Source organism: Molothrus ater, chromosome Z, assembly GCF_012460135.2.
Source record: "Molothrus ater isolate BHLD 08-10-18 breed brown headed cowbird chromosome Z, BPBGC_Mater_1.1, whole genome shotgun sequence".
Classification (NCBI taxonomy): domain Eukaryota; kingdom Metazoa; phylum Chordata; class Aves; order Passeriformes; family Icteridae; genus Molothrus; species Molothrus ater.
The window spans coordinates 37,527,279-37,552,294 of record NC_050511.2 but is presented as its reverse complement, the minus strand read 5'-3'; the positions used below and the strand labels follow the sequence as shown (position 1 = coordinate 37,552,294).

At 39.9% G+C, this 25,016-nt stretch overlaps 1 protein-coding gene across 1 annotated transcript in view; it reads left to right on the top strand.

Moving 5' to 3' along the window:
• Positions 1–6,777: 6,777 nt before the first annotated feature.
• Positions 6,778–25,016, top strand: part of GOLM1 (golgi membrane protein 1) — a 34,507-nt gene continuing 16,268 nt past the window's right edge. The window contains exons 1-3 of the mRNA XM_036403403.1: positions 6,778–6,888; positions 13,198–13,371; positions 15,874–16,053. Of these exons, the coding sequence (XP_036259296.1) occupies positions 13,243–13,371; positions 15,874–16,053 (309 nt within the window). The 5' untranslated portion in view covers positions 6,778–6,888; positions 13,198–13,242. The remainder of the gene's footprint in view (positions 6,889–13,197; positions 13,372–15,873; positions 16,054–25,016) is intronic.

Below are 25,016 nucleotides of genomic sequence, written 5' to 3'. Positions count from 1 at the left end.
ATTAGGACCACAGATGTATTATTTGTATTTTTATAGATGAGCTTGTTGAGCTCAGATGTTTAAACATGTACATGAGTGTTTTCTCTTTCAAGAAGTCCAGTATAATTGAGAACATCTGACAGACATCTACACTATGTGTTTACTACCATCTGGTGGCTATCGCGACACTCTGTATTTTTATTTGCTAATTATTTCTGTCTCTTCAGGTAACAGTAGTGTAAAATTTATTTTTAATGTGCCTGTTGTACAGTAATACTTGTAGGTTTGCAGAAGGAAAAGACTGTCACAGAGGCTGTGTCTAATCTGAAACTTCAGGATTTGCTGTGGTACCATATTTTTGGGTGCAAAAGGTGCAAATGCTGTTGATGTGATGTATTTCAAAGGTGATGTATTCTTATTCCTGCTGTTATGTTGGAAGTATGGAAACATTTGTTCAATTTCAGTGGCTTCCTGTACATACCATCTTTGAACTGCTGACAAAAGATTTGACAGAGGTAGCCAGGGAGTTAATGTTGGGAGCAGTCTCAGCCCAAGAGCGAACAATTAGCTAGCAGCCCTAGTGGAAATACTTTGCTTTGTCTTGGTGCTAAGTCACTGGCAAGGCTGTCACTCTGTACTACCTCCCTGTTGTGACCCGTAAGGTGACAAATCTGTTTCACACATAGACTCTTGTGCCTCTCAGGCACCAGTCCCAGAAACACAGATTACCTTCACATAAACAAATACCACTGTATGAAACCTATGCTTTGAGCCTCTGTAAATTAAATAGAATATACTTCTCCTTTTGTCTTACTGTGCTGGATTTGTAGGTAGACTGCCTTGCTGGATACTTCTCAATTTCCCACCTGCATTTCCAAAGTAGTTCTAGCAATTCCCTTTATACATAACCTTTATAATTGTTTTCCTTTTTGCCCTGTACCTGCATATGTAGTAGGTGTTGTGTACAATGTAATGCAGAATCATGTAAAGAGGTGCAAATCAGCCTATGCTTTATAGACACCTGCAGTGGTGCATTCCCCTCTCCCCCATTCCAGGCTGTACTGCAGTCTAAGAAATGTTCACTAGGCCTCAGCCTTGGAAACAGCACTTGGGCTCAGCTCTTCCTGAGCTTATGAGAAACATGGTCTGCTCCCAGGAACTGTTGTCTAAGGAGCTCCTTTTTTCCTTGCGAATAACCTTGGAAAGTATATTTCTTGCCTCAATGGCACAACATTCCTGTTCTCACACATTCAAAGAAAGAGCCAATCCAAACTGTGGCCAGGATAAAACATTATGACTAAAGCCTACTGTCTTGAGACCCTATAAACAGCAGTCCAAACGAAACCCTTTGAGCTCTCCTGGATCTCAGTGGGCTGTGACCAGCAGCCTCCCTCTGAGGGGGAAGCCTTTCTGAGACAGCTAACTCTCAAGTTTGCTATACTCGGAGGATCAGCAAGCAGCAACAAGTCCTGGTCTGATGTCCCCACTCCTCGAGGCCTGATCCTTCATCTGTCAGGAAATGCAAAAGCATCTGAAGTGAGTTTTTCACTGATCTCCAAGGGGAATTTTTAACAGGTACCTTGCTTGCACTGACTCTTTCTGTCTAGAAAGAATTGCATGCATGTGTGCATGTGCAACATCTGAGAGAAATGCTGCTTTCTTAGATGTTTAAGTACCCTGTAAGTTAGGCCCGTAAGTAAGCTTGTGACTTAAGACTTAACCTTTCTTAAATGCTGATAAGTGTTGTTCTTTTGCTAAGTTGCTAAGTATAACTTTGAAGTTATAAATTAGGTTAAATGCCACTAAGACCTATTCCTCTGTTAAATTATTAAAGTTACATTATAAATTAAGTTTAAGGTATTTAAGTTAGGTATAATTTAAGTGTTGTTCCTTTGTTAAATTATTAAGTTTAAGGTATAAGTTAAGTTAAATTACTATTAAGTTTGAGTGCTGTTAAGGTTTTTGGTTGTGTTCCTTTTTATCCTTGCCCTCACTGTCCTTTGTCACACATATCTAAACACACCCACACACCCACCTCCTCACACACCCACATACCCAACCCCTGGCCATATACACACCCTTAGAGAGTTCTCCATTCATGTCTCTTTTGATTTTGGATTTTGTATGGTTTTGTTGTTCCTTGTCGTGCCTTAACTATCCTGTAAATAGTTGAGTGAATCTTGCCAATGAGCTTTGTCGTGATGTCATTTAATATTAAATCTGACTTTTGATGATACCCTCACCAATGATTTTTTAAGTGATATCAAACATTTGTTTGTAACAACACCAGAGCTCTGTACCAAGGAGCTAGAATACTGTGCACCACTGGAGCTAGAATACAGTTACATACAGTCTATCATTACATTACCATATCCTCTTATAGGATGTGAACTCTGGTACTAAGAAGTGGAAAAAATGATCCTTATATGTTTTATCTTCCTATAAACTAAGTGAGGCAAGTTAGCCAAAACTGCTAACTTGCAGTTACCATGTCAACTAACACTGCCCTTTGCTGCAGAATTGCAGTTTTGTATCACTGACAGTTTTTCTAGAAAATACCACTGTTTCCTGGGTAGACATTCAAGACCCAGAGAGAATTTTTTTCAACTTTTAAACCCTGTTTTATGTATTGGACTAGCCATGTGCTATCCCTCATAAGTTAAGCCTTTCAGTGCCCTCATTAGGTAAAAACAGCATTATTGTTCTGACTCGCTGAAGAACAGAGAAGACTGATTTGCTCTGTAATTGCACAGCAGAGGCCAGGCTATATCCTTCACTTCATGAATTTCAGTCAAATAGTCCTAAGTTTTACAAATATCAGCCCATGCTCTAGGAAAACCAGGTTTAGCCTGTAACCCATGCATGGGACTGTAGTCATACACACAAGGTTGTAGCAAATGCTTGCAAAACTGGCATCCTTCATTGCATATGCAACTGATATCATAGAAGGCTGTCCATCAATATAACAACTAGAGAAAATAATGTGCTCCATTCCTCTTACTGGCTTACACATATGGAAGCCAAAAGAGCTTGAAGAGAAGGGTCTTACTCTTTTATTTATAATTTTTGAAGAGAAAAGGTTGACTTAATTCTGACTCCATAGGCATCCAAGGTGAACCACCAAGAGTGAATACAGCCATTGCCTGCAGGTAATACTTTTCCCAAGAAAATGGCATCAACCAATGCGGAAGATTAACATCAACCAATAAACCTCCTAAAGCAATATTTAGAGGCATCTCATGAATGAAAAGCCTATTTCCCAGAATAGGACAAGTTAGCTGCCAAAATACCAAAGACACAGAGAAAAAAAAGAAGAAAAAGAAGCCAATCAGTGAAGCTGACAGGTCATCTGGTAAAGATCCAGCTCTCCAAGTCAACATGTTCTTTTCTCAGGTGGCATTTTATTGCTCTTACAGTAGATGTTGATTTTGTCTTAGCAAGACTAACCTGCCTAACTGTAATTCCTACAGCTGGTCTGGATTTTTCATGAAGCTCTTTGTTTGCATATCAGAACACATTGGGCTTTTTCTCTGAAAGAGGCAGTGCAATTAAGCAAGAGAACTGACACTGAGGCAACTTCTGTAGACCTGAAGAAGCCAGAAAAATGTTGCCATTTGCACAAGTTAAGCCCAGGGGCACCATTCAGAATCGCTCAGAGAAAGCACACAGAATGTGTGACAAGAAAAGAAAACCCCTTATCATTGTCTGGGCTTCAGTAACACACGACTGCAGTAAGATTCCATTTGACAGCTTTTTATTCAGTGTTTCAGCCTGCACTCATTTTACTTCAAGATTTTTTGGATATATATTTTCAAAGCCAAATGTCATCACTAAAGTGTACATCCTGAAAAAATGTAGGCCATAATTTGACATTCAGTAGGTGGGTGGCCTATAAGGTTTTTTTGATGATAGGTCAGACCCTGAATGTGCCCAGAAGTCACCACACACTAAAAATAGGCATGCACACATGTTGTGCAGAAGAAGAAAAATCCCACATATTACTTTTTGTCTATTACTTTTTGTCTATTACTTTTTGTGCTATTGAAAATGTTGTTGCAGATGTGATCTTTGAGATCCTGTAATATGCTCAGTACCTCTGAAGAATGTAACATGGATTTCAGATGCCCACATTTGAAAACAGAAGCAGAGGACATCATCAATCTTTCAGCTCCTGTCTTCAGCATCCCAGCCCTCTTTGGTTTTGGCATTTAGCTCTGACTTAGTGAAATTTGAAAAAAAAAAACAAAATAAAAAATCTCCACTGTCATTCTTTCGTGATAATTCAAAGGCAGGATCCTCAAACTCTACAATGCATGACATTGCATGGATAAAGAAGGTCAACAGTAGACAAAGATGTCTGACAATTTAAGTCAGTGCTATGTAGAAAACAGAGAATACGTTAAACATAGTGAACATTTTCACTGTGGGAAGTTAGACTCCTGTTTCTTGGGATCTTTAGAAGTAATAATATAGTAAAACACTTGACTTTACTCTCACCAACACATGACTAATGTCTTTCTTGAATAGTTTGAATTTTAGTTCCTCTGCTATCTGAAAATGATTTTCTGAAATTAATTTTTACATGGTTGTCCAGAGGGTAATCTCACAACTGAAGAAGGCAGAAATAGAGGCATAGTGCAGATAATGTCTGGCTTCATCTCTGGTGCCATCAAGAAGGCTTTGGTTTTTTTAGCAATGGATTGAACATCAATGACTGTAGCCTGTTAGGGAGAGATGGGATCCACTTGTCTAAAAAGGGAAAGAAAATCTTTGGCAGCAGACTGGTCAGTTTGGTGAGATGAGCTTTACCCTGAATGGCTTGTGGGGTCCAAAGTGGCAATGCTTATGCTTTTATTTCTTCCTGGAGAGTGGGCCATGCCAACCAGGGCTACCTTGGCCTCCTCTCAAATGAGAATCATAGGGCTATTCTGATCCAGGGTGTATATTGTTATGGGGAATCTTGTTACACCTCTTCTAGGGAACCTAGGTGCTAGATTACCTCCCTGATGTGCCTGTACACAAATGCAGAGAGCGTGGGGAATAAGCAAGAACTAGAAATCTCTGGGCATGTGTGGCAGCAGCTCTCTGGACAGTTTGGGTTGAACTGGATGATATCCAGAGCTCTCGCAATTCCGTGGTTCTGTGAACTGTTTTAACAATTATATTCTACCAGAAAGATGTCAGTAGTTTTGAGGGAAAAGAAGCAGTATTGGATTTTCTAGTTAGATATGCTTTTGAAAGAGTAAGAAGAATTTGATTTCTTTAGCTTACCATTTGGCTTAAAAAAAAAAAAAAGCAGCATGTTATTAAATACAATATAGTTCAAGGTAATCTATTTTTTCCACAAACTTTTGAGAGTTGCCCCTTCTCTTTCAGATATAAACAACTCAGGAGATACACCTCCAGAAGACTTCGGCAAATTGCTTTACTTCTAGACTTTTCAGGGACAGTAATACATCGCTTCCAGTACTGGTCCCAAGAGACCATGCTAAGACCCTTAGTTTTTCTGCAGGGTAGCATATGTAGATGTGCCCTTGTGTTTTTGTTAGTTCTTTGTTAAAATGCATGGCTATTTATTTTTTAAGATAATGATACCTTTTTTATTAATATTTCAGATCCCACTTGGAAATCAATTAATTCCCTAACTAGTGGGATGTGATCCATTGTGTACTTGTAAGAAAACTTTCCAGTTCTGGTCTAGACAAAGCTATTGTATGAGTTGTTTTAAAAAATAAATATATAATGTACCTTGATCAACTTTTAAACAGTCTTCAAAGACGGGAAGAAAACCTCATATATGGCATTATGTATTGATATGTAGAAGGTCGCTTTTGTTAAGTTTGTGGTCTTTCTTCAGGTAGAAATTTACATATATATATATATAAAGAAATTATTTTGTTTTTTTCAGCACCTACAATTACTGCTTCACTAGATTTTCTATACTGCTTAGATTCTGTTTTTTAAACTTCCACTTGCAAAAGCTAGAATGCAGAAACAACATGCAGATTGGGTTGAAAAAGCTGCAGCTGCCAAAAAGAAGATTGTGTGGATGTCACGGCAGGCTTCCAGTATCTGGAAGAGGCCTACAGAGAAGCTGGAGAGGGTCTCTTCATTAGAAACTGCATTGATGTGACAAGGGGAATGGCTTCAAACTGAAAGAGGGGAAATTTAGAAAGGAAATCCTTACAAATCATCAAATTATGAAAGAAATTATTTACTGTGAGAGTGGTGAGTAACTGGAACAGGTTGCCCAAAGAAGTTGTGGATGCGTCACTCCTGTCAGTCTTCAAGGGTGGTTTGGAACACGGCTTTGTGCATCCTGGTGTAGTGGAAGATGTTCTAGGCCCATGGTCTAGAACTAGATAGTCTTTAAGGCTCCTTCCAAGCAAAACAATTGTATGATTCTACCTAGATGGTGGAAACTCCAGCTGACTTAATGGGAACCAGGTTTGAATACCTTTTCTTCTTTTAAAATGAAGAAAATACTAGCATCATCCATTTGGCTATCAGAAATAGGTATTGAAACAGCCTTCCTGAGTTTTCTGCCGCTCCGCCTCTGATTTCAGACACTCAGCTTCGCCGACGTGCCGCTTTCCAGAACTGAAGCGCCTGTGGTCAAGACAGGAAATCTGTAACTCAGCAGAAGCGCTGGTGAAGGAATGAGCGGCTCGGGCGGAGGGTGCAGGGTGGCACAGGCCGGTGCAGACACTCAGCCCAGGGCACTCCTCGGTCGGAGACGCCAACGGGACGGCGAGGGGCTGGGTGGCGAGGGGCGGGATCGGCCCTGCGCCCCGCCCTGCCCGCCTCCTGCCACCGCTCTTCTTTGCCGCGGGCGGCGGGGGCAACGAGAGGCGACGGACCGGCTCTCGCTCTTCTGCTTGGCGGGGCCGCAGCCGGCGGCACAGTGAGGTGAGGCCGCCGGGCGGGGTGCGAGGCGCCGGGCGGCGGCTGTGCCGGCTGTGCCCCGCCGAGCTCGGCTCGGCCGGCGGCGGTGGTGGTGGTGGTGGGGGACGAGCGGCGACCCCGGCGCGGGGCATGTGCGGCGGGCGGTGAGGGGCGGCCCCGTGCGGGCTCCGTCCCGCGGGCACTCGCCGTTCGCCCGGCAGTGCTCGCAGAGGTACCGGGCCGGCGTGGCAGGGTTTAACTGGCGTGTTTGCAGGACACTGATAGCGTTTCCTTGTTTCTTCAGCCAGCCTTCCCTCTGAAGGGTCTTGAGCCGGAAACATCTTTGAATATTCGCAGCGGAGGTAGAAATAATAATATTAGACATCAACGCAGGTGTGAGATACCTCCTCCCGGCTACCTTGCCCGGGAAGGGTCGGACTAGGTGGCCTCCCCTGGTTTGTCGCAGCCGGGCTGGTGACCTGAGATTGTTGACCATCCCCCTCTTCCTTCCGAGCTAGCCCTGCTTTCCCTCCCCGCGGGCAGGGCTGCGGAGGCCTTACCGCTGCTCGGGGGACTTTTCAGAAGTTCGTGCCTCCAGAGGCCTTCCCGCCTCTGCCTGGAAAAGTGTTACCCCTACCTCTTCAGAAATTTTGGTTCAGATGTTGGGTGCATAGTGGGTGCTGTGTTTATCGCCTACACGCAGGAAGTTTGAGTTGTTTTACTTCATAGGACTCCCTTGTCAGCATGAAGATAGAAGGAGTTGATCAGGCTTTTAGAAAATCTTGCTCTTGAACTGACTTTTTTTTGAATGGCCTTTCATCTTACATTTTAACAGCACTTTGCTTTTAAAGAATTATTTATGTAGTTGAATTTTTTTTTTCACTCTTAGTGGGAGGTCTCCATGTTTTGCAGTTAAACCATATGTGTAGTGTTGTAGTGGTGGGGAAATGGTAGCAATTTACCGAGTTTTTAATCAAAAATCTAAACTTACTGTAACTCTGTTTCATAATCTCCATTTAAGATACGTGGGTGTCCTGTAAATTGTGATCTTAAAAAGCTGGTTCATGTTGTATAGGAAATATACCAGCAACAAAATATACACATAAAAATAAGTGGTCTTGAGATAGTTCAGTATATAAGTTTGCTTGTTTAATTTTGTTTTCATACACATTATATTCAGTGGTAATACTGCTATCTAAAACTTCACCTGGGCAACATGTCCAGATATTCTAGAACATTTTATCAAGTAATTTTTAGTTAGCCAACTTCTGTCATTGGGATAGATACCTACTTTAAACCTCTAGCTTCTGTTTTGCCACATACCTGTTTGGGAATTCTCTTTAATCAGATAAAGGGCATTGAGGGTGTTTGGTGGTTAGCTTCTTGTAAAGCAGTCATTTGAAAGAGGAGAGACTTCTTGAGCTGAAATATGATTAGTGAACCAGTGGTAACAATGACCCTATCCTTGGACAGATATTGCATTTTTAGGGTTTTCATAGTTTTCTAATCTGTTACTTCTATTTTTAAATGCTTTAGAAAAGGAAGACCTGACACCTGAATTGACTATCAAATAAATGGTTATTCCTGAGCAGGATGAGAGTGGAGTTGCTGAATGTGTTGTGGTGAAAATGCAGTTCCCTTCTTGTAAAGAGTGTAGCTTGATAATTTTGGTAAATAGTGACTCTGTGACATTCATCCAAAGTACAGAAGTTTGAGTAGTGGCTGTCGCTGAATGTTTCAGGGTGTTTTTTCTTTTCTTTTTTCTTGCAGTTTGTAAATCCCTGTGAAAGGCATATAGAAAGTTTGTGGTCAGCAGGCTTGAGTTTAGTGCACAAACTTTAAATCTCCAATGGAAAAATATTTGTTTGATTTTTTTAACTTGCAAATTTGAAAGGAAGAACCCTTCAGACAGTGTTGCTGCGGAGGATGATAAGAAATCTGTATGCTCTGTTTTGTGACCATGTACAGTTCCTTGAGCCCTGTGTACAGTCTGTGCAACTTTGAAAGCCTAAAGGTTGCTGCTGGCTGTAGCTGGTTCTCACCATGGGGCTGTGAGTAGTGGTACTTGTAAGTAAGATCCTGCTGTGAGCAAGAACCAGCTGGATTTATCTTTCAAAGATAATCACTACTGTGTATTAACCATTTATGAAATGAAAACTGAAAGGTTTTGACTCACTTTTTTCTGCGCTCCATTTCCGCCCACTCAAATAATGGTCACCTTTATTTTTGGAAGACCGGGTGCACAAATGTTTGCTCTCTGATTCACTGTTTTAAGAATTATTAATTTTTCCAATTTCATTTAGTTATTTTTAAAATAAAACTCAAGTTCTAATACCTTTTAGTCTGATTTAGTTGTATCTGGGTATACCTAACTAACTTGTCAATGGAAGAAGTTTTGATTAACTTGTTTGGTTAATACACTGGTTTAATTCAAGCAGTCAGACATAGGAATTTCATGATAATAGCTGAAAAAAACCACAGTGATTTCTTCCGGAAGCTCACTGGGAGGTTGGAAAAGAATTTGCAATAGGTGGGGAAAGCACCACTGTCAGAGGGGCTCACTTGATATGGAGGAGGTTTCCCCGTTTTGGTCCAGTCTGTTTGGTATGGGATTGTGTCACCTTTATGCTGTGCATTAGCCCTTAGGTCCTGGTTGGGACTTTTTCTTTTTTTCTCTTTTTTTTGTCTCTTGCTTCTGGTTTTTGCAGGGATTTTAGTAAGGCTTTGTCCTTACACAGAGTTGCAAGTACTCAGACCTCCAAGAAGCTGTGCCTTCAATTCTCAGTGTCTGCTTTGGCTGTGGTCTGTCTTTAGATGCTGCTCTGGTTTATACTGGCTTTGTACCATGCAGTGGCTGGATGGTGGAGGAGGTGGTTGGTAGACAGGTATGCTGGCCAGGGATAAGGGAACGTTTTTTCCTACACTGTCTGCTGTGTGTCTATTGAATTTTTCACCTTTTCTGGTTGTTTCTGCTTGGCAGGTCTTAAGGAAGTACACAGAGCTGAACCCTGTGAGCAGAGAGACTTGGCTTTCCTTTTAGGAGTCTGAAATGCACCATTTTGTTTTGTCTTTAGAACTAGTGTATTGGTCTTGAGGCTTGGTTGGCAATGTTGTTGCTTATCTGTAGTAAAAGATTGCTGGATAACAGATATCCTACTTCAGCTGAGTACCATAAAAAGAATTACTTACTGTGGGAAGTAAAAGTATGCTGTGTGTTAATTTGCTTGAATATCTCAGTCTAAAACATCTCCATCTCAATGAAGCACCACTAGGTTGGAAAAACAGAAGGATGAAATCTTTTGTTCAGAAGTCAGGAATTTTACGAATATGCTTTTTTTTACATCTGCCATGGAGATTGTTGTATTTCATCTTCAGTAAAATTACTTTCTTACCCATAAAATCAGAAACTTATTTGAAATCCAACTCAAATAACTGTGCCAGACCAGATGTTTCCTGGAAAACAGCATGTGCAAACAGATTTTCGTGTAGATGTGCTTATTGAGCTGATTTGCTTATCTCTCTTCCAAATTATGTGAGTATGTATACCCATGGCAGAAAGTTAAACAGTTTTTATTTTTTAAACTAACGAGAAAGGGAATTTTGATATCGCAACTGAGGTAAAGTTTTGGATCTGCAATATGCGAACAGAAAAACCTTCTGTATCTTTCATGCCTTTCCTCTTCCTTTTGCTTTTCCTTTTGTTCAGTATAAAAATATATTCCTAATTAATATAAATGATTTAAGGGTAAACAACACTGCTCTTTTCTAGAAAGAGCAATGTACTGAAGTCAAACATGCTTTAGTGAAACCAGCACTTACTTGCCTGTTTGTTTTTAACAGGTGAAAACAGCAGAAAAGGTGCTGATGCTTCCAGATTTGTCTACGATTTAGATGTATTGGCATTTTTTATCATGGTTTTGTGCCTGTGCTTTAAGCTGCATGGAGAACTCCTCATTCTTTCCTTGAACAATATGGTTGCTTTACCTCTGAAAATTTTTGAGCTAAACAGCTAGTCCCATATATTTATCTAGTAGATAACTACAGTGCAAGCTGTTACTGCTGATAATGTGAACTGTTTTCTCTATTTCTGACAGCTATGAGGAAAATACCAGTTATTTTATTCAAGTCACACTTAGAATGAATCACTGTGTCTTGGCAGTGCTCTTTGTAGTTTTTCCATGTGTCAAGTGTGCCTACTATTACAGCAAACGACAAGATACAGATGACTTCATAATGGGTTCTGACAGACCTTTTTTGAAATACAGTATTGTATTCTGGTATGCAAAAGTAAATAGATTCTCTTGTTCTTTGCTGAGATTGCAGTGCTAACTCCATCATGCCCTTTGTGCTCTCATTTTTGCTACTCTGGAGATTGGGGGTTCTTGGTTTTCAGGGGTCATGTGTAAGACATGGTGGCTCTGTACTTCTCAGGTGCTTTTAGGTTGACACAGTAGGATAATAGTCTGTGCAAGATGTATGTGTTTCTGCAATTCATAGCTTTCTACTGGAAATTTGTGCATGTCTCTGTGTGTTTTTATCTACTGCGTGTTAATTTTTTGCATTACAAGAAAAAAAAACCAAACAACATGGTTCCTTTCTTAGCCTTTGCTTCTTAGTGTTGACCTTGCTTCATCTGTATGTGGCCCTGTGGGTGTCCGCTGGAGCTGTGATGCATGTGTCCCTTTGTGCCTTAGATCCCTTTAGGCAAGAAACTCAAGTCTCAGGTGCTAGACTTTGGATTGTTTTGTGGTGTGTGTGGGTGTTTATGAAGAGGCAACATTTTCAGGAAGCTGAAAATTTTACTCTTATATCCTCTGTATACACAAATTAGGAAACTTTTCAAACGAACACCCTCAAATACAAATTAGGAAACTTTTCAAATGAACACACGGATTTGAAACCTTTGTGAATCTGGCAGTATTATGCGCTGTCTGCTGAGAAACGAGAAGTTATAATCTATCTTGACTGCAGAGAGGGAATTTTGCAGAGAATGCATGTGGACACTGAGGTATAGGTGAGCTGTTGAAGGACTTAAGTGCTGGATGTACAGTAGAATTTGCATTTCTGGGACCTGTGAAATGTTGGCATCACATTCTTCCCCTGTGCTTGCAGTGTATGTTCACGTGTAAATCCTTTGAGAGTTGCTACCATTTAATAATTTTGAAAACATTGCCACTTGTGTGTTGCAATAGTAGGGATAGTTGCAATAGTTGCTTTGCTTAAAAATGTGTACCTTGAGAGCTTGTACAATATATTACTAGTAAATATATACATTTTGGATTTAACTAGTGTCTTGTGATGCATATATATTTGCTGACTGCCTGGTCTTCTGTGCTTATTTTTTCTGTCTTTTGACTGCTGGAGTGCAGAAAGAAAAAAAGTTAATCTCAGTTTATAAGGGAGAAATCTTCTACAAACTGCAGCCAAGATTCCTTGGAGTTTAAGGATTCATGAAGCTAGGTGCCATTAGGCTTATTAAGACCAGATTTCACCACACCATAAAATCAATGTAGCTTATTTCAAAGAGAATTGCAGCTACCCTTTGCCCCTGCCTATCTTTTAAGATGGTCTGTTTCACAGAAATAACACAAATCTCAATAACAACCAGTAGTATCCCTGGTACTGCTAATTCATTATTTATTTTCTGTAGGAGCAGAGAAAGCAGCTGAGCATCAAAATGGAGAACACTTAATGCAACGTAACATTGAAATCAGTGGAGTGTCTGCTCATATTTATATTAATTGCTATTTTTAGGTTCTCCTTTAAATAATTTGGTTCAGTCTTATTTACGTATTTATTTACAGGCTCAGGAATAAGAAGTTAGAATAGTAGTGCCGGATGGAATAAGTTGAAATAGTCCAATTTTAGAAAGCACATTACTCTTCAAAGTGAATTACTCTTCAAACAGCAAGACTAAATTAATTTTCTGAGCAAATTAGGTAAAAAGCAATCTGTTCTCTAGCCCAGTGTTGTCTGCATGGATTTTTGGGTAGATGTATGATAAAAAAATGGCTGGTTCTGTTTATTGCAGATTTGCATTATATTATTAGGAGTATTCAAGACATCCCCCTCAAGAGCATGTGAAGCTTTATGTACAAGCTAATAGTGTACATGCTAAGATGACCTTTCTTTATCATTCAGATGGAAATATCTAGACAGGTCAACACCAGTACATTTACCTTCCTTGCTGGGTGTAAGCCTATCAGCTGACAGCTCTTGCATTACTGCAAACAGTAATGCAGCAGCTGTCAGCTGATAGGCTGTATTATATACTGTATGTATAAAATAGCTGTAGTTGGGGATGCAGTATAATGTGCCCTTTTTAATTTGCAGGTTTCCATACTTGCTGTGATTAGTCGGATTTGTTCTCTTCTTGAAATGGTAGGACTAGGAAACAGCTGTCGCGGGATGAAGTCTCCACCACTCCTCGTGGCTGCGCTCGTGGCGTGCATAATTGTTTTGGGTTTCAATTACTGGGTTGCAAGTTCTCGCAGCATGGATCTGCAGGTAATGTTCCTTTTGCTCTGCATGTCACTTTGTACTTCTGCAAGTAGTAAACATAGTTCACGAGAAGGATGATTCTCCTTCATGTGACAAGCCAGGAACTTCAGCTTGTTGTAGGAACTTCCACAAATTTTACAGTTGTTGCTTATCAGTAGTGGGGAAATGGGATGAATGCCTATTTGTACATGAGAGGAACGCAAAACTTGAACACACCTGCATGTGTGATAGTTGTTACTTCTGCTCTCACAAAACATTCAGCTGTCTTGTACTGTTTCACATTAAAGATGTGATAAATGCTGTCCTCTTTTGTCCCTTCCCAAGCACCCTCAATTTCCTTGCCATCATGGCAGCATGCAAAGGAGAAAAAGCCTTGGCTTTTGCAAGCCCTGCTCAGCAATAACAAAAACATCTTTATATTATCAACCCTGTGTTCAACACAAATCCAAAACAGAGCCCCATACCAGTCACTGTGAAGAAAATTAACTCTATCCCAATCAAAACTAGCACACTGATATTCCTAGATTTGTCTTTGTACATGACTGATAGCATTGTATACATACTGTACAAGGAAATCTGGCTTGTTCAGAAATGAAATCTGAATTTGTGTTTCTTAGTGATCTTTCTGAAGAAGGACATACAAGTCACATGTAGAAATTACCTTGCCTGATGATAACTATATTTTTCTGATTATAACTATATTTTTTGTGGCTGTTGAGCTTAGGTTTTAATCCTTTCTGGACCATTTGTTCCGATATAGGATATGTGAGTCAAGTTTCTAATTTGTGACAATTTCTGCAGGACAGTTATTTTTTTCCCCTCTTTTTTTTTCTTTTTTTCCTTTTCTTTTGTTACTGTTTTTAACAAGCTGACCTAAAAACTAACAACATGTTGATTAAACATGGCTCATGAGAGCTCCTTCCCAGTTTATCCAGTGAATTTGCATGCTCTTTGTAACTGAGCCAAATTTTAGTACTGAGTGGACAGCTGAGTACTGTCAACAGAAGGAGCTGAGCTCCTGTTTCTTTCACCTCAGAACAGGCAGTATTCAAACAGGGCACTTGTGTCTGGCCATGTGGTTAAGGGTGTGTCTTATGACTTCTGAGACCCTGGTCATCCCTTGCTTTCCCTTCAGTCAGTGGCCTCAGGATGGTGGCTACCAGTGGGTAGTAACTGTGTCAGTACTACTGAAGTGTTGCTGCAAAGCCATGAAGCAGCTGATAGTGAGAAAAATATGCCACAGATTTATCTTGGTCTCCATAACCTAGAGGCACAAGGTCCTGAGATACTAGTACAGGTACACTGTGCCATCATACATATTTCTCCTAAAGTTAGCCTGAAAATTACTTCACTTTGGCATGGTCACACAGTCTGAATGGAATAAAAGCATAGCTGAACATGGATGGAGCTTCTGAAGCTCTCTCTAGACCCATTTGTTTGTTGGCAACACTTTGCAGTTGTTAGGACTGAAATGGAAGGAGTGTTTTTCCTTGCTATTCCAGCTAAACTGCAAGTAATTTTCCTTTTTTTTTTCCCCTCTGGCTCCTCTCCCTTTCCTTTATTTCTGTGGCAGAGAGGCAGGGTAGGTGGGACCTGACATGCTACATACTGTGGTGTAAGGAGATTTGGAACATTTTTTTGGAGTCTTGGAACATGCACAGTTTTTATTATATCTAATATTTAGTCCACCTGGAATCACCAGGTCTTTTTTCATTCTGTTGATATCCCCCTGCATTTTCTTGTATTCCTAGTTGCTGCTGAAGAACAATTTTAATCCAAAATGTTTAGAAACAACGTCCTGCAAAACTAAATTGGTACTTACAAAAAAGAAGGGCGGGGGGAGGAGGAAAGAGTGTGAAAACATCAGGCTTGATTCCTTAGCGTATGTCTCTTACAGGATGTGATGGTGTTGAATTTTCTTCTGACTGTAGCTGTTCTTTGAGCAGTCAAGAAGAATGATGATTTTCTGTTTATGAATGAATGGATTTTTCTCATATATGTCTTTGTGTAATAGCCATATGTGAATTGTTCATGTAAAAGTTGGGCAGTGTTGTCCTCCCTCTACCCTTTTCTAGCTCTTCCAGGGAATCAGATTGGTTTGAGAGCTGAGTTTCCACACTGAGTTAGTTTGAGAAGTGTAAAGCTGTCAGAATTGTATGGGCTAAATTAAAAAAAATTGTTTGACCTTGACTTCAGAAAGATTGTAGTCTCTAATCTTTTTTATGTTTATGTTTTGGGGTTTTTTTTATGCTCAAGTACTGAGCTTTTAATTTTTCTCATCTTTAACTGAAATTTTAGAGTCTTTACAAAATATGCACTCCTGTTAATCTATGTAAAACTATGGAAGTGTGTGTATATGTGTATGACTAGTATCCCTGGCTGACACAGGACTTTCATGATATCTGCATTGTTAGCGCTGTAAAATTTGCTATTCCTTGAATATATTGGACAAGATTCCGGCAAGGGGGAAGCATTTTTTATTGCTTTGGCTAATCTGCTCTTCCTCAGGGTCGAGTCATGGATCTGGAAGGCAAAGTCCGCAGGGCAGCAGCGGAGAGGGGTGCTGTGGAACAAAAAAAGAATGAATTCCAAGGGGAGCTAGAGAAGCAGCGACAGCAGATTGACAAAATCCAGTCCTTGCACAGCTTTCAGATGGAAAACGTGAACAGAGTACATCAGGAAGAGAAGGTAGGGCTTTTCCTAGCCACAGTTTTCTGTGAGACTGTAGTTTACCAAGACACACTCTGCAGTGGGAAGTGGTGCTCACGTGTTGCAGCTTACAGACAATGTTGGTGTGGCAAAACATTTTATATTGTATGATATTGAGAAAATGGACCTTGAATGGACATTTTAGCATTTGTTGTATAATTTTGAAATACTAAAAGCTGCAAGTATCAGCAGTTCTGAATAAAACTCTTATCCTCTCTATAAGTCGTTACCATACTTGGATCGTCCCTTCAGTTTCTTTCCTGTATAGTAATGTTTTAAAAACTAGGTAAAAGAGGAAGATGGACCAAGAGATATATTCCCAAATATATTTGTAAGCATAAATGGTTGACATTTATTTCTAAATGCTTTACAAGTTTTGTGGCATCTTGGCTTTCTGCCTCAAAAACTTAATGGTATTGGGAAGATATGAGAAGGTGAGACTTTCACGGCAGTGCTCCTGACAGTTCAGCTTCACCAGGGGGATGGTATTCCTTTGTGAAGAATGTGAACAAATCTACTTAAATAGCAGTGTGTATGATTCCTGCTGTGTGGTATTTTGCAAACCGGTTTGCTGTGTATTTTCCTTGTGTTGCAGATACCACTTTGATTGAAGTTGCTAGTCAGTAATATCCATTTTCTCCCTATTCGCAGAAGCATTTAGTTGAGAGTATTCAATTGCTTCTCCTATAGAATCTCTTGACTGAAGTTTATAGATCAGCTTTCCAGAACTATTACTTTCAGAAGGCTGAACAGTCACATCTTGTGATGGTAATAGGTACTCTTCAGGTAGCAGGTTCACTATAAAGGAATGGTTTGCTCCTCAAAATGTGTTGCCTGAGAAAAATATAACCAGATTAATCTTTGAAGAACTTAGAGGAAAAAAAATTGATTAAAAATGGAAAGTAGAATGGGTGCATCAATGTCATATATCATTAGTTTATTTTGAAATAATCTTTACCCCAAGTCTTCTAGGAAATAATAAACCAATTCTTTTTACCTCTTTTGAGACAAACCTATATCCTTGATAATTTCTCTCTTCTCTCTGTGTTCAGTCCTTGCATATACTTTTAAAAAGATGAGGTATAGTTTGTCTATTTATTTTTTCAATGCGTGCATTTTTAAAAAAGATATCTGAGAATATTCAGACGGTATTCAAGTAAGTAATCAAATCTTGTCACTTCTGCCTCCTGTTATTGGGTGTTGCTACTGAATGCTGTGGAATTTTCTTGCCTTCTGCTTCAGTCCTACAGGGAGTGAAAACACATGCATGAGTGGAAAAAATAAAATTCAAAGGTAAGAAAAGGGCAAATGTAATAGAGTATTATGTTTCCTTTCTATAGGCAGATATTGCCAGAGCTGCTAAAAGGCACTGAAAGAGCTGGCCAGAGAATTTTCAGCACAGGCTAGCAAGAGGGGCAGATGTTGAGAGGACCTCATCCAGGAGTTTTAAGAAAGTTTAGTGAATGAAATGTTGCTTCTGCCAAGCATGATGTGCCATCTTTTTGCTTCAGATTTCTGGCATCAGATGAGTGTTAGGTAGCAGCACGCAGTCCACTTTCCTTGTGGTGTTTTTGAGCCTAGTGGGCGTACAGGAACTGTTCATAAAATGTGGCCTCCATGTCAGGAGAAGTAGTAACAGGTATTTTGCAGAACTAGAACTGCTGTTGGACATGGGGTGGAATGTGGTGTCTGGGGAAGAGTCAATGTGGCTTCTGGAAAAGAAAGTCTTTCTTCTGAGTTATCTTGGAGTTTTGTCCTGAAAGAGCTGGTGATAAAGGCGAGGGAGAGAAGTCAACACATTCACACCTGGAGTTGAAGTGGCTTGTAGAGATACTATGCAGCCGTGGGTCAGACTGTGGAATTGCAAGGGTGAATGACAAGGCAAAAGTTACAAAGCCACTTAGAAATACACTGGGTTGATTGTTGTACTGTGGGGGGGGGGGGGGGGGTTACCAGTGGAGTTTTGAAGTGCTGTGAAAGGCATAGAGAGGAGAGCAAAGGTCACCAATTCTGTGCAGTAGTTTCTCTACAGGAATCCAGAGTATGGTTTACAGGCTGGACAAGGGTCAGCAGAAGAGAACCATCACAGTCATCTTCAGGATTCCAAATGGTACAGAAAATGTTTGTGGCTGGGGAGGGAAGGCAGGGCTGTCCTGCATTCACTGATGTGCCTCAAATGCCATCATCAAGTTGTAGTTCAGACTGAGCGGAAGGTAGTGTTCTTCATGCAATAGGTGGTGAAGCTGCAAGTGTGTGGCATCCATAATACCCAGTTACAGTGGGTCTGTGTAGGTTAACGAGCAACTGGATGGCCTTGGATAAACACCTAGCCCACTTCCAAGGTGTTTGCTCTATCTCCATGTGTTCCTCAGACACATTTTTCCAAGCAGCTGCTGCTTGGAAAATACTGTGCTTTATGGCTGCCTTGGAATTCAATTGGCATTTCAGTGTTAGAGGTGGGATGCTGGGAAAGGTAGATTTTGGGGCCAGTGTAGTTGAAATTCCTGCCTCCTAAGTGCTTGTCTCTCTATCACCCTAAAATACAGTTGTTCAGTCTATAAAGCTTGCTTAGAAACCCCAGGAAGTGATACCCTAGGGAAGTGGTGCATTGGACTAATTTCCTGACTTCTGCATTCTGTGACTGGAGAAGAGCATGTGTCTCACTCAGGAGCCTGAAGTGGGAGGGTGAGCAGGTATGTGCCGGTGCACCATTTTGCATCAAATTCAAAATTTGCTTTTCTTGTGACACACAAACAAATATCCTGTGGATATGCTGTTTGTTTTGCTGGAAAGCTGTGCATTTGTCAAAAGAAGACATCAGCCAAGTTGCTATGGATTCATCCACTGTAATTCAGGAATGCCTCTGATAACGGCGGCAGGGAAGAGAGGGAAAGCTTAATTCTGCTTGCTAATGACCTTTATTGGAAGAAGCTGTCTAGGATCAGAGGTTTTACAGAGGGATATGGAATATAAGAAAAGACAGCATCTGAGTGATTTTTTTGTTTGTGTGTATCTCTGTCCATGTATAAATGTGTTTTGTATGTTCATCTCTTGTGTATATAAGATATGAAGGTATATACAGGATATAAACATATATCCTTGTTTTTTGACTCCATAGATTGCAGTGGAACCTAGGATTCCTGGGAGGCAAGTAATGAATTCACCCTTTCTGATTGTGGGAAGCTTGCTCCTTGAACTGAACTTTTACTCTGTAAGGATTAGTGGCCAGTATTTACCTAGTCAGGAAGAATGAATGCAAATCTAAATCCTGAGACTCTCAACCCATTTTACAAGTATTTTACAAACTATAACTAGAGATCTTTGAGTCATAAATAAGAGTTTGCTTAGTTCTTGCTGTTCTTAAAGAAAAATTAAAATTATTTCAGCAGTTCTATAGGAATGACTGGTCCCTCTCAAAACTCCCACTTTTTGAGGAAGAAATTATGGTTCTTTGGTCTGTAGAGGAAACTCACATATGAGGCTTACTTACACAATCTGGACTTCTAACCAAGAGCAAGTCACAAGTAACATTTGAGACACATATAATTGCACTTCATCTCTGCTCACTGTGTCTTATTACTCTGCTGATAAAACATAGAATAATTACAGTACTGATTTACTTTCATCCCAAACCAAAACACCAGTAAGGTGTTTTGCCCAGTTAAAGTCATCGTCACTAGCAGTGCAGTAATCACTTTGAGTTAAATCTGCCTTCTTTTGTAGTAGAACTGTCTCTGTGCTACTTGAAGGATGAGGGCATAGAAGGTGGGTAGTCTGAGCCTGTTATACTGTGTGGGCTCACCATTCATTGGGGCAGTGTAGTTCTGGAAAATTACTGTTGTAGTTATTTTCTTAGGTCTGAGTGTGTATGAAACACTACTGCCACCAGTCTATTTTTAAAAAACCTGCTTGAATTTTTACGGATTAGTGTAGATTTAGGAAATGGCTTCTGCAAGTCCATGCAGAAGTAGAATCATGAGTCCAAGTAGTCTTACTTGAACACTCATTAACAACAGTTCAGGAGTGCAAAAAGACTGTTTCTAATCTGTGTATTCTATGTGGTTGTTATTCAGGACTTGTAGCTTCTGGGATTTACAGAGCTACAGAAGTCTCTTTGAGGAGCATAACAGGGCAACAATGTGTTTAATATCTCTGAAATGCATGAGTATGATTTTGCAGTTGGTAGTTTTCTTTGGATTTACATAAATCTTCTCCAGCCCAAATCTTGTTTTACTGAGAAGGGCCAAGATATGTATGTTCTGTGTGAAGCATGTCACTGTCCTGTTGCTCAGTATCTTTTAACACTAGCCACAGCTGCTCTCTGGTCCCCTCCCTCTGGGAAAATTTCAATTCCTAGCAATCTTCTGGCACAAAGTACCTATTGGTATGCAAGGAGTCGACTCCACTCAGAAGGAATTACAGTAGTCTGTAGGAGAGAGTAGAAAGGTACCTTTTCCTTTTCACTGAAGGCTATATATATTTTGGTTTTTGATTTTTTTTCCAACCCAAACAGTGCTGCATGTTCTAGTTTTGGAAAAGTTTTGAGGTAGGGAAGCACTGCCTTATGTCCCATATTTGCCACAGCACAATATTGCTAAATTATCAAGGGAAATCAGTATGCTTCCTCATAACTAGTACAGCAGAAGTCTAGAAGATCACCTCTGTTCAAAATATATCTTCACATGGTGGAAAGAAAAAAAAAAAGGGTGGTCTGAGCCTAGCTAAACTAGAGGGGGAATTTAGTGCATGTGTAGTTTGAAGTTATCTATTGGAATGTTGCTACCTCTTCACAGCTAAATGAATGGACAAAAAGTCAGAAGGTGCATTAGATATATCTGTGGAAGCTGTATATTAATATACTCGTATCATATGATTTTGCTTTGCTTACATTGCCTACTATTTGGGTTTTTGTTAAATGTAAAATGAGGGAAAGTGAATAAAGTGAAGTGAACGTCCTGTAGTTTCAAGGGGCTTTTTTTCTCCAATCTACTTGCTGTTGCCCAGTACCTGTAATAGTAATTTTGTATTCATGTGTGTCAAATACCGCCCTCTTGTGCTTAAACATTAAGAAACTAACTTTGCAATTTTGGTGATTTTGAAGGCAGAACTGCAACATGTCATGGTGTGCATGTCCTTGTGTCCTCTGTGACAAAACAGAACCTGGATTGCTTTTACCACAGGCTGTGATACAAGGTTGAGTCTCAGATTTTTGGCAGAACTACTGTGTAGAAACAGAGGTGTTTTTTTGGGTTTGGGTTTTGCTGGGTATGTGGGTTGTTCATTTGTTTGGCGTTCTTTTGTTGATTGGGTGGGGTTTTTTATGTTTATTGAGGAAAAGTGCAGTTTCTGAATGGAATTCCATTTATTGGGACATAGGTTTCAATGAACAATATCTCTTCCATTTTGAGCTTGAAATTTGTTCTAAGGCTTACTTAATTGATGTGCCTCCACTGAAGTATAAGTGAGTGTGCAACACAATGATCAACCTTAAAGATAAATATTTCCTTAAAACCACATTTATTAACTTTTCCCCCATACACTAATACATAGTTTGGCTGTTAGTCTCTTGGCCTGGAACCAAAAAGACTTTCTCATGTTTTAACACCAGCTGGCAAGTAAATATCATGCAGACACTTCCTCACTCTCCACATTTCCCTCTAGATTTTTGAAGAAAACTGTGTTGAGATAAGAACAATTTGATAACTGAGAGGAATAAAACCCAACAGAAACAAGATATACACAATCCAGTTGCTCAGCACTTGCTGTATGGTGCTGCTCAACTTATCCCCCAGCAGCTATCAGTGCCTCCTGGCCAGCTCCCCCACTTTATGTCCCTATGTTCTGTGGTAAGCAATGTCCCTTTGGCCAGTTTGGGATGCCTGACAGAGCTTCCTTCTGGTTTCTTTTGCACCTGCTGGCTGGCAGGGCATGGGAAACAGGGAAATCCTTGCTTTAGTGCAAGCACTACTGAACAGTAACTAAAACATGAGTGTGTAGTGCAAGCACTACTGAACAGTAACTAAAACATGAGTGTGTTGCCAGCATTATTCTCATGCTAATGCCAGGGTAGTGTGGGGAGTTGTGGGAGCATGCAAGACAGAACCACTCTTTCTCTTTGCTGGAGAGACTTAAATCAGTTTGAGTTAATCATGAAATAAATGCCCTCCTTTTCCCTGGTTAATTATAAATGTCTGTTTCTGCATGTATAAATTTTACCTTCCCATCCTGCTTTATTCACAGTTGGTTTTGTTCTTACCAGTTGAATTACTGATTCTGTGGCTTATCTTTGTCTCCTTTGTGCTATATTTGTGTATGCAAAGCCCCTTTTTTCTTAAGTTTTAGTGTTTATGCTTATCAAACTATTTCCTTTCTTTTTTCTGTTGCAATTATGCTTTTTTATACATGCTCATTATGCTTTTACATCCACCACATACAGTCAGTGTTAGAAAGGACATATGTCAGTTCAGTGTGCTTGGGTTAGCTTGGTTCTTGATAGTAGCAAATGCTGGATGAGTTACTGTAGTAATACCTCCAAGGAATATGTGTATGGAGAATACTGTTCGGCATTATTCAGATCAAATGCATTTACATAGTCCAAAGTATGTGCTCAAAAAAAATACTTCAAATAATTTTTCTCAAAGCTTCGTCATGCATATTTCTGCATTATGCTTTATTATTTTTAAACAGTAACTTTAGCTTTGTGTCTCTTAACTGGAATAACACTTATGTAGACATGTTCTGTGGTGAATAATAAACAAATCTTCAGCTGCTATTATTTAAAAGTTTGCTGTACAGCTGGAGCAATTTGTTTCCCACACTACTGGTGGAAGTGTGACTTTTGAGTTTTGATGTCTGAAGCGCTGCTGTCCACAGCATTGTCTCCAATCAAAAAATTTGGTTTTTTCCTCTTTGGTAGTCATAAAGACTTCTGTGCAAACATGCTTACAAATAGAATAAGCTGGTGCTATATTATAGACATACTGTATTACAGAATATCAGATTTTAGTATGGTGATAGGGGGATTTTTCAAAAGCTGGATTTTTTGCTCCTGGGGATTATAGCTATTGTTTTGTGGCCTAAATGAAGTTTAAAATGTGATTTCCTTTCTAGAACTGAGTATTGGCATGTATCTGCTGAGTACTTCCCAGCAGTTTTCATTCTTGACCAGCATAAAACCCCAAAAGTAAATAATGTTTGCTTAACTTACAGCCACAAGGTGAAAATTAGTTAACACTTGAATGATAGGAGGAAGAATGGGAGGCCTGATGTTATTGACTTAGTATGATTGGAAGGTGGCAGTTGCAGTACTGTGCTGTAAATTATTAAACAGTGTTTCCTGCTCAAGTTAAACAGCTAACTGGGATTTAACAGATTTTTGCCTGGACTGTTGCCCACACATTCAAGGAGATAGCTGTGGCATTGCCAAAAGGAAGTTTTATACACAATCCATAAAGACCAAGGCAGACTTATTTTCTTCCCTGTTGTGATTCAAAGAGACTTTTTTTTTTAATGTGGAAAGCAATTTTTCTTACTTCAGCTAATCACAGTTGTTATTATTGTCCTAATGTTCAAAGCATGTAACACTTGTATATTTTACTGTCACATAAGTGATCCTGGCATTTAGGAGTTTGATTTTAAGGACCACCCCCCATTCCCTCCCACTCACCCCTCCCCTTTCCCCCCAATAAATAGAACCAAAACCAACAAAGCCCCACAAAAAAAACTCTAAGAATATAAAATTATAAATTGGTCTGTCATACTGATTTTTCTAGTTCACTGATAGTTTCTGGTAGTGGCCAATGTTGTATTATCCTGAAGGTGATAATCCTGGAACAGCCTGACTACATTGTCCACACAATAGCAAAACTTGGCATTTCCAGTGAAACATTAATTTCCTTTTCCCAATAAACCAGTGGGAAAAAAAGAACTTCTTATTTACCTATCCTGTGAGAAAGGAGAGGGAGAGATAAACGATCCTACATACAAGTCCTTACTGTTTTTTGACTTTCTTTTTGCTTCAGCATGACCCTTTTTTCTTGAGGTTTCATGGTGGTGTTCACAAAACAGCTGTACATATGGAATGGTGTAGAAATACTTAGCAACAGCTGAATGACCACCTCTGTGAAGTGTTACTCTTTAAAGGATCATTCAAAGACAAAGCTACTGCCCTGCTGGGTCTTGTTCCACTCAGATTTATTGAACGCTGCACTGATGCAATCAGCTGGCTCTTATTACTGTAGCCTTGGGAAGGAAGGCACCAACAATGCTGTCAGTGTTTCAGGGTGACTTGGGCAGACAGAGTGGATGCTGCAACTTCTTTTTGGGTGTGGACATACACACACATCAATACTAGAGCAGAAACTTTGGGAAACAGAGGAGTTGATTTTCTGGGACCATTGAAGAACCCTGAGGTTTCCCAGTACAAGGATAATAGGGGAACTGACAATGAAGCCTGAGAAATGCCTTCCTAAGAGTGGTCTGGATTGTTTCTGAAGAGTTAGTGGATCTCTTTTTTGTATTCTTAAGAACTCTTGTGCATCAGATCTGCTAAATGATGCATATGAATCTGAGTTATCGTGGCATCTGCCTCACAAGAATAATTTCACTTAGCTGTGATTTGATTCAGTTTTCATGTGTTTTGGGGAATGTGTGTATATGAAATGGTAGATGAGGATTGATGAACGAATAGATGAAACTTGTTCCTATGTTGACTACCTCTTCAGAATGAGAGGGAGAACAAAGTGAAGGAGTGGAGGAAGGCCACTCCAACATGAAAGCAATCGAGAAGATAGGTTGAAAAGGGATACAATGCAAGGGTTTCACATTGCTTTCATGGAGTTGCTTTATGCTGAATGATTAATGCTTTCATAGCTCATCTTGAATGCCTGAATGCATGTGTATTGATTCCTGAGTGAGAGGGTAATTGATTGTGAGCTGTGATG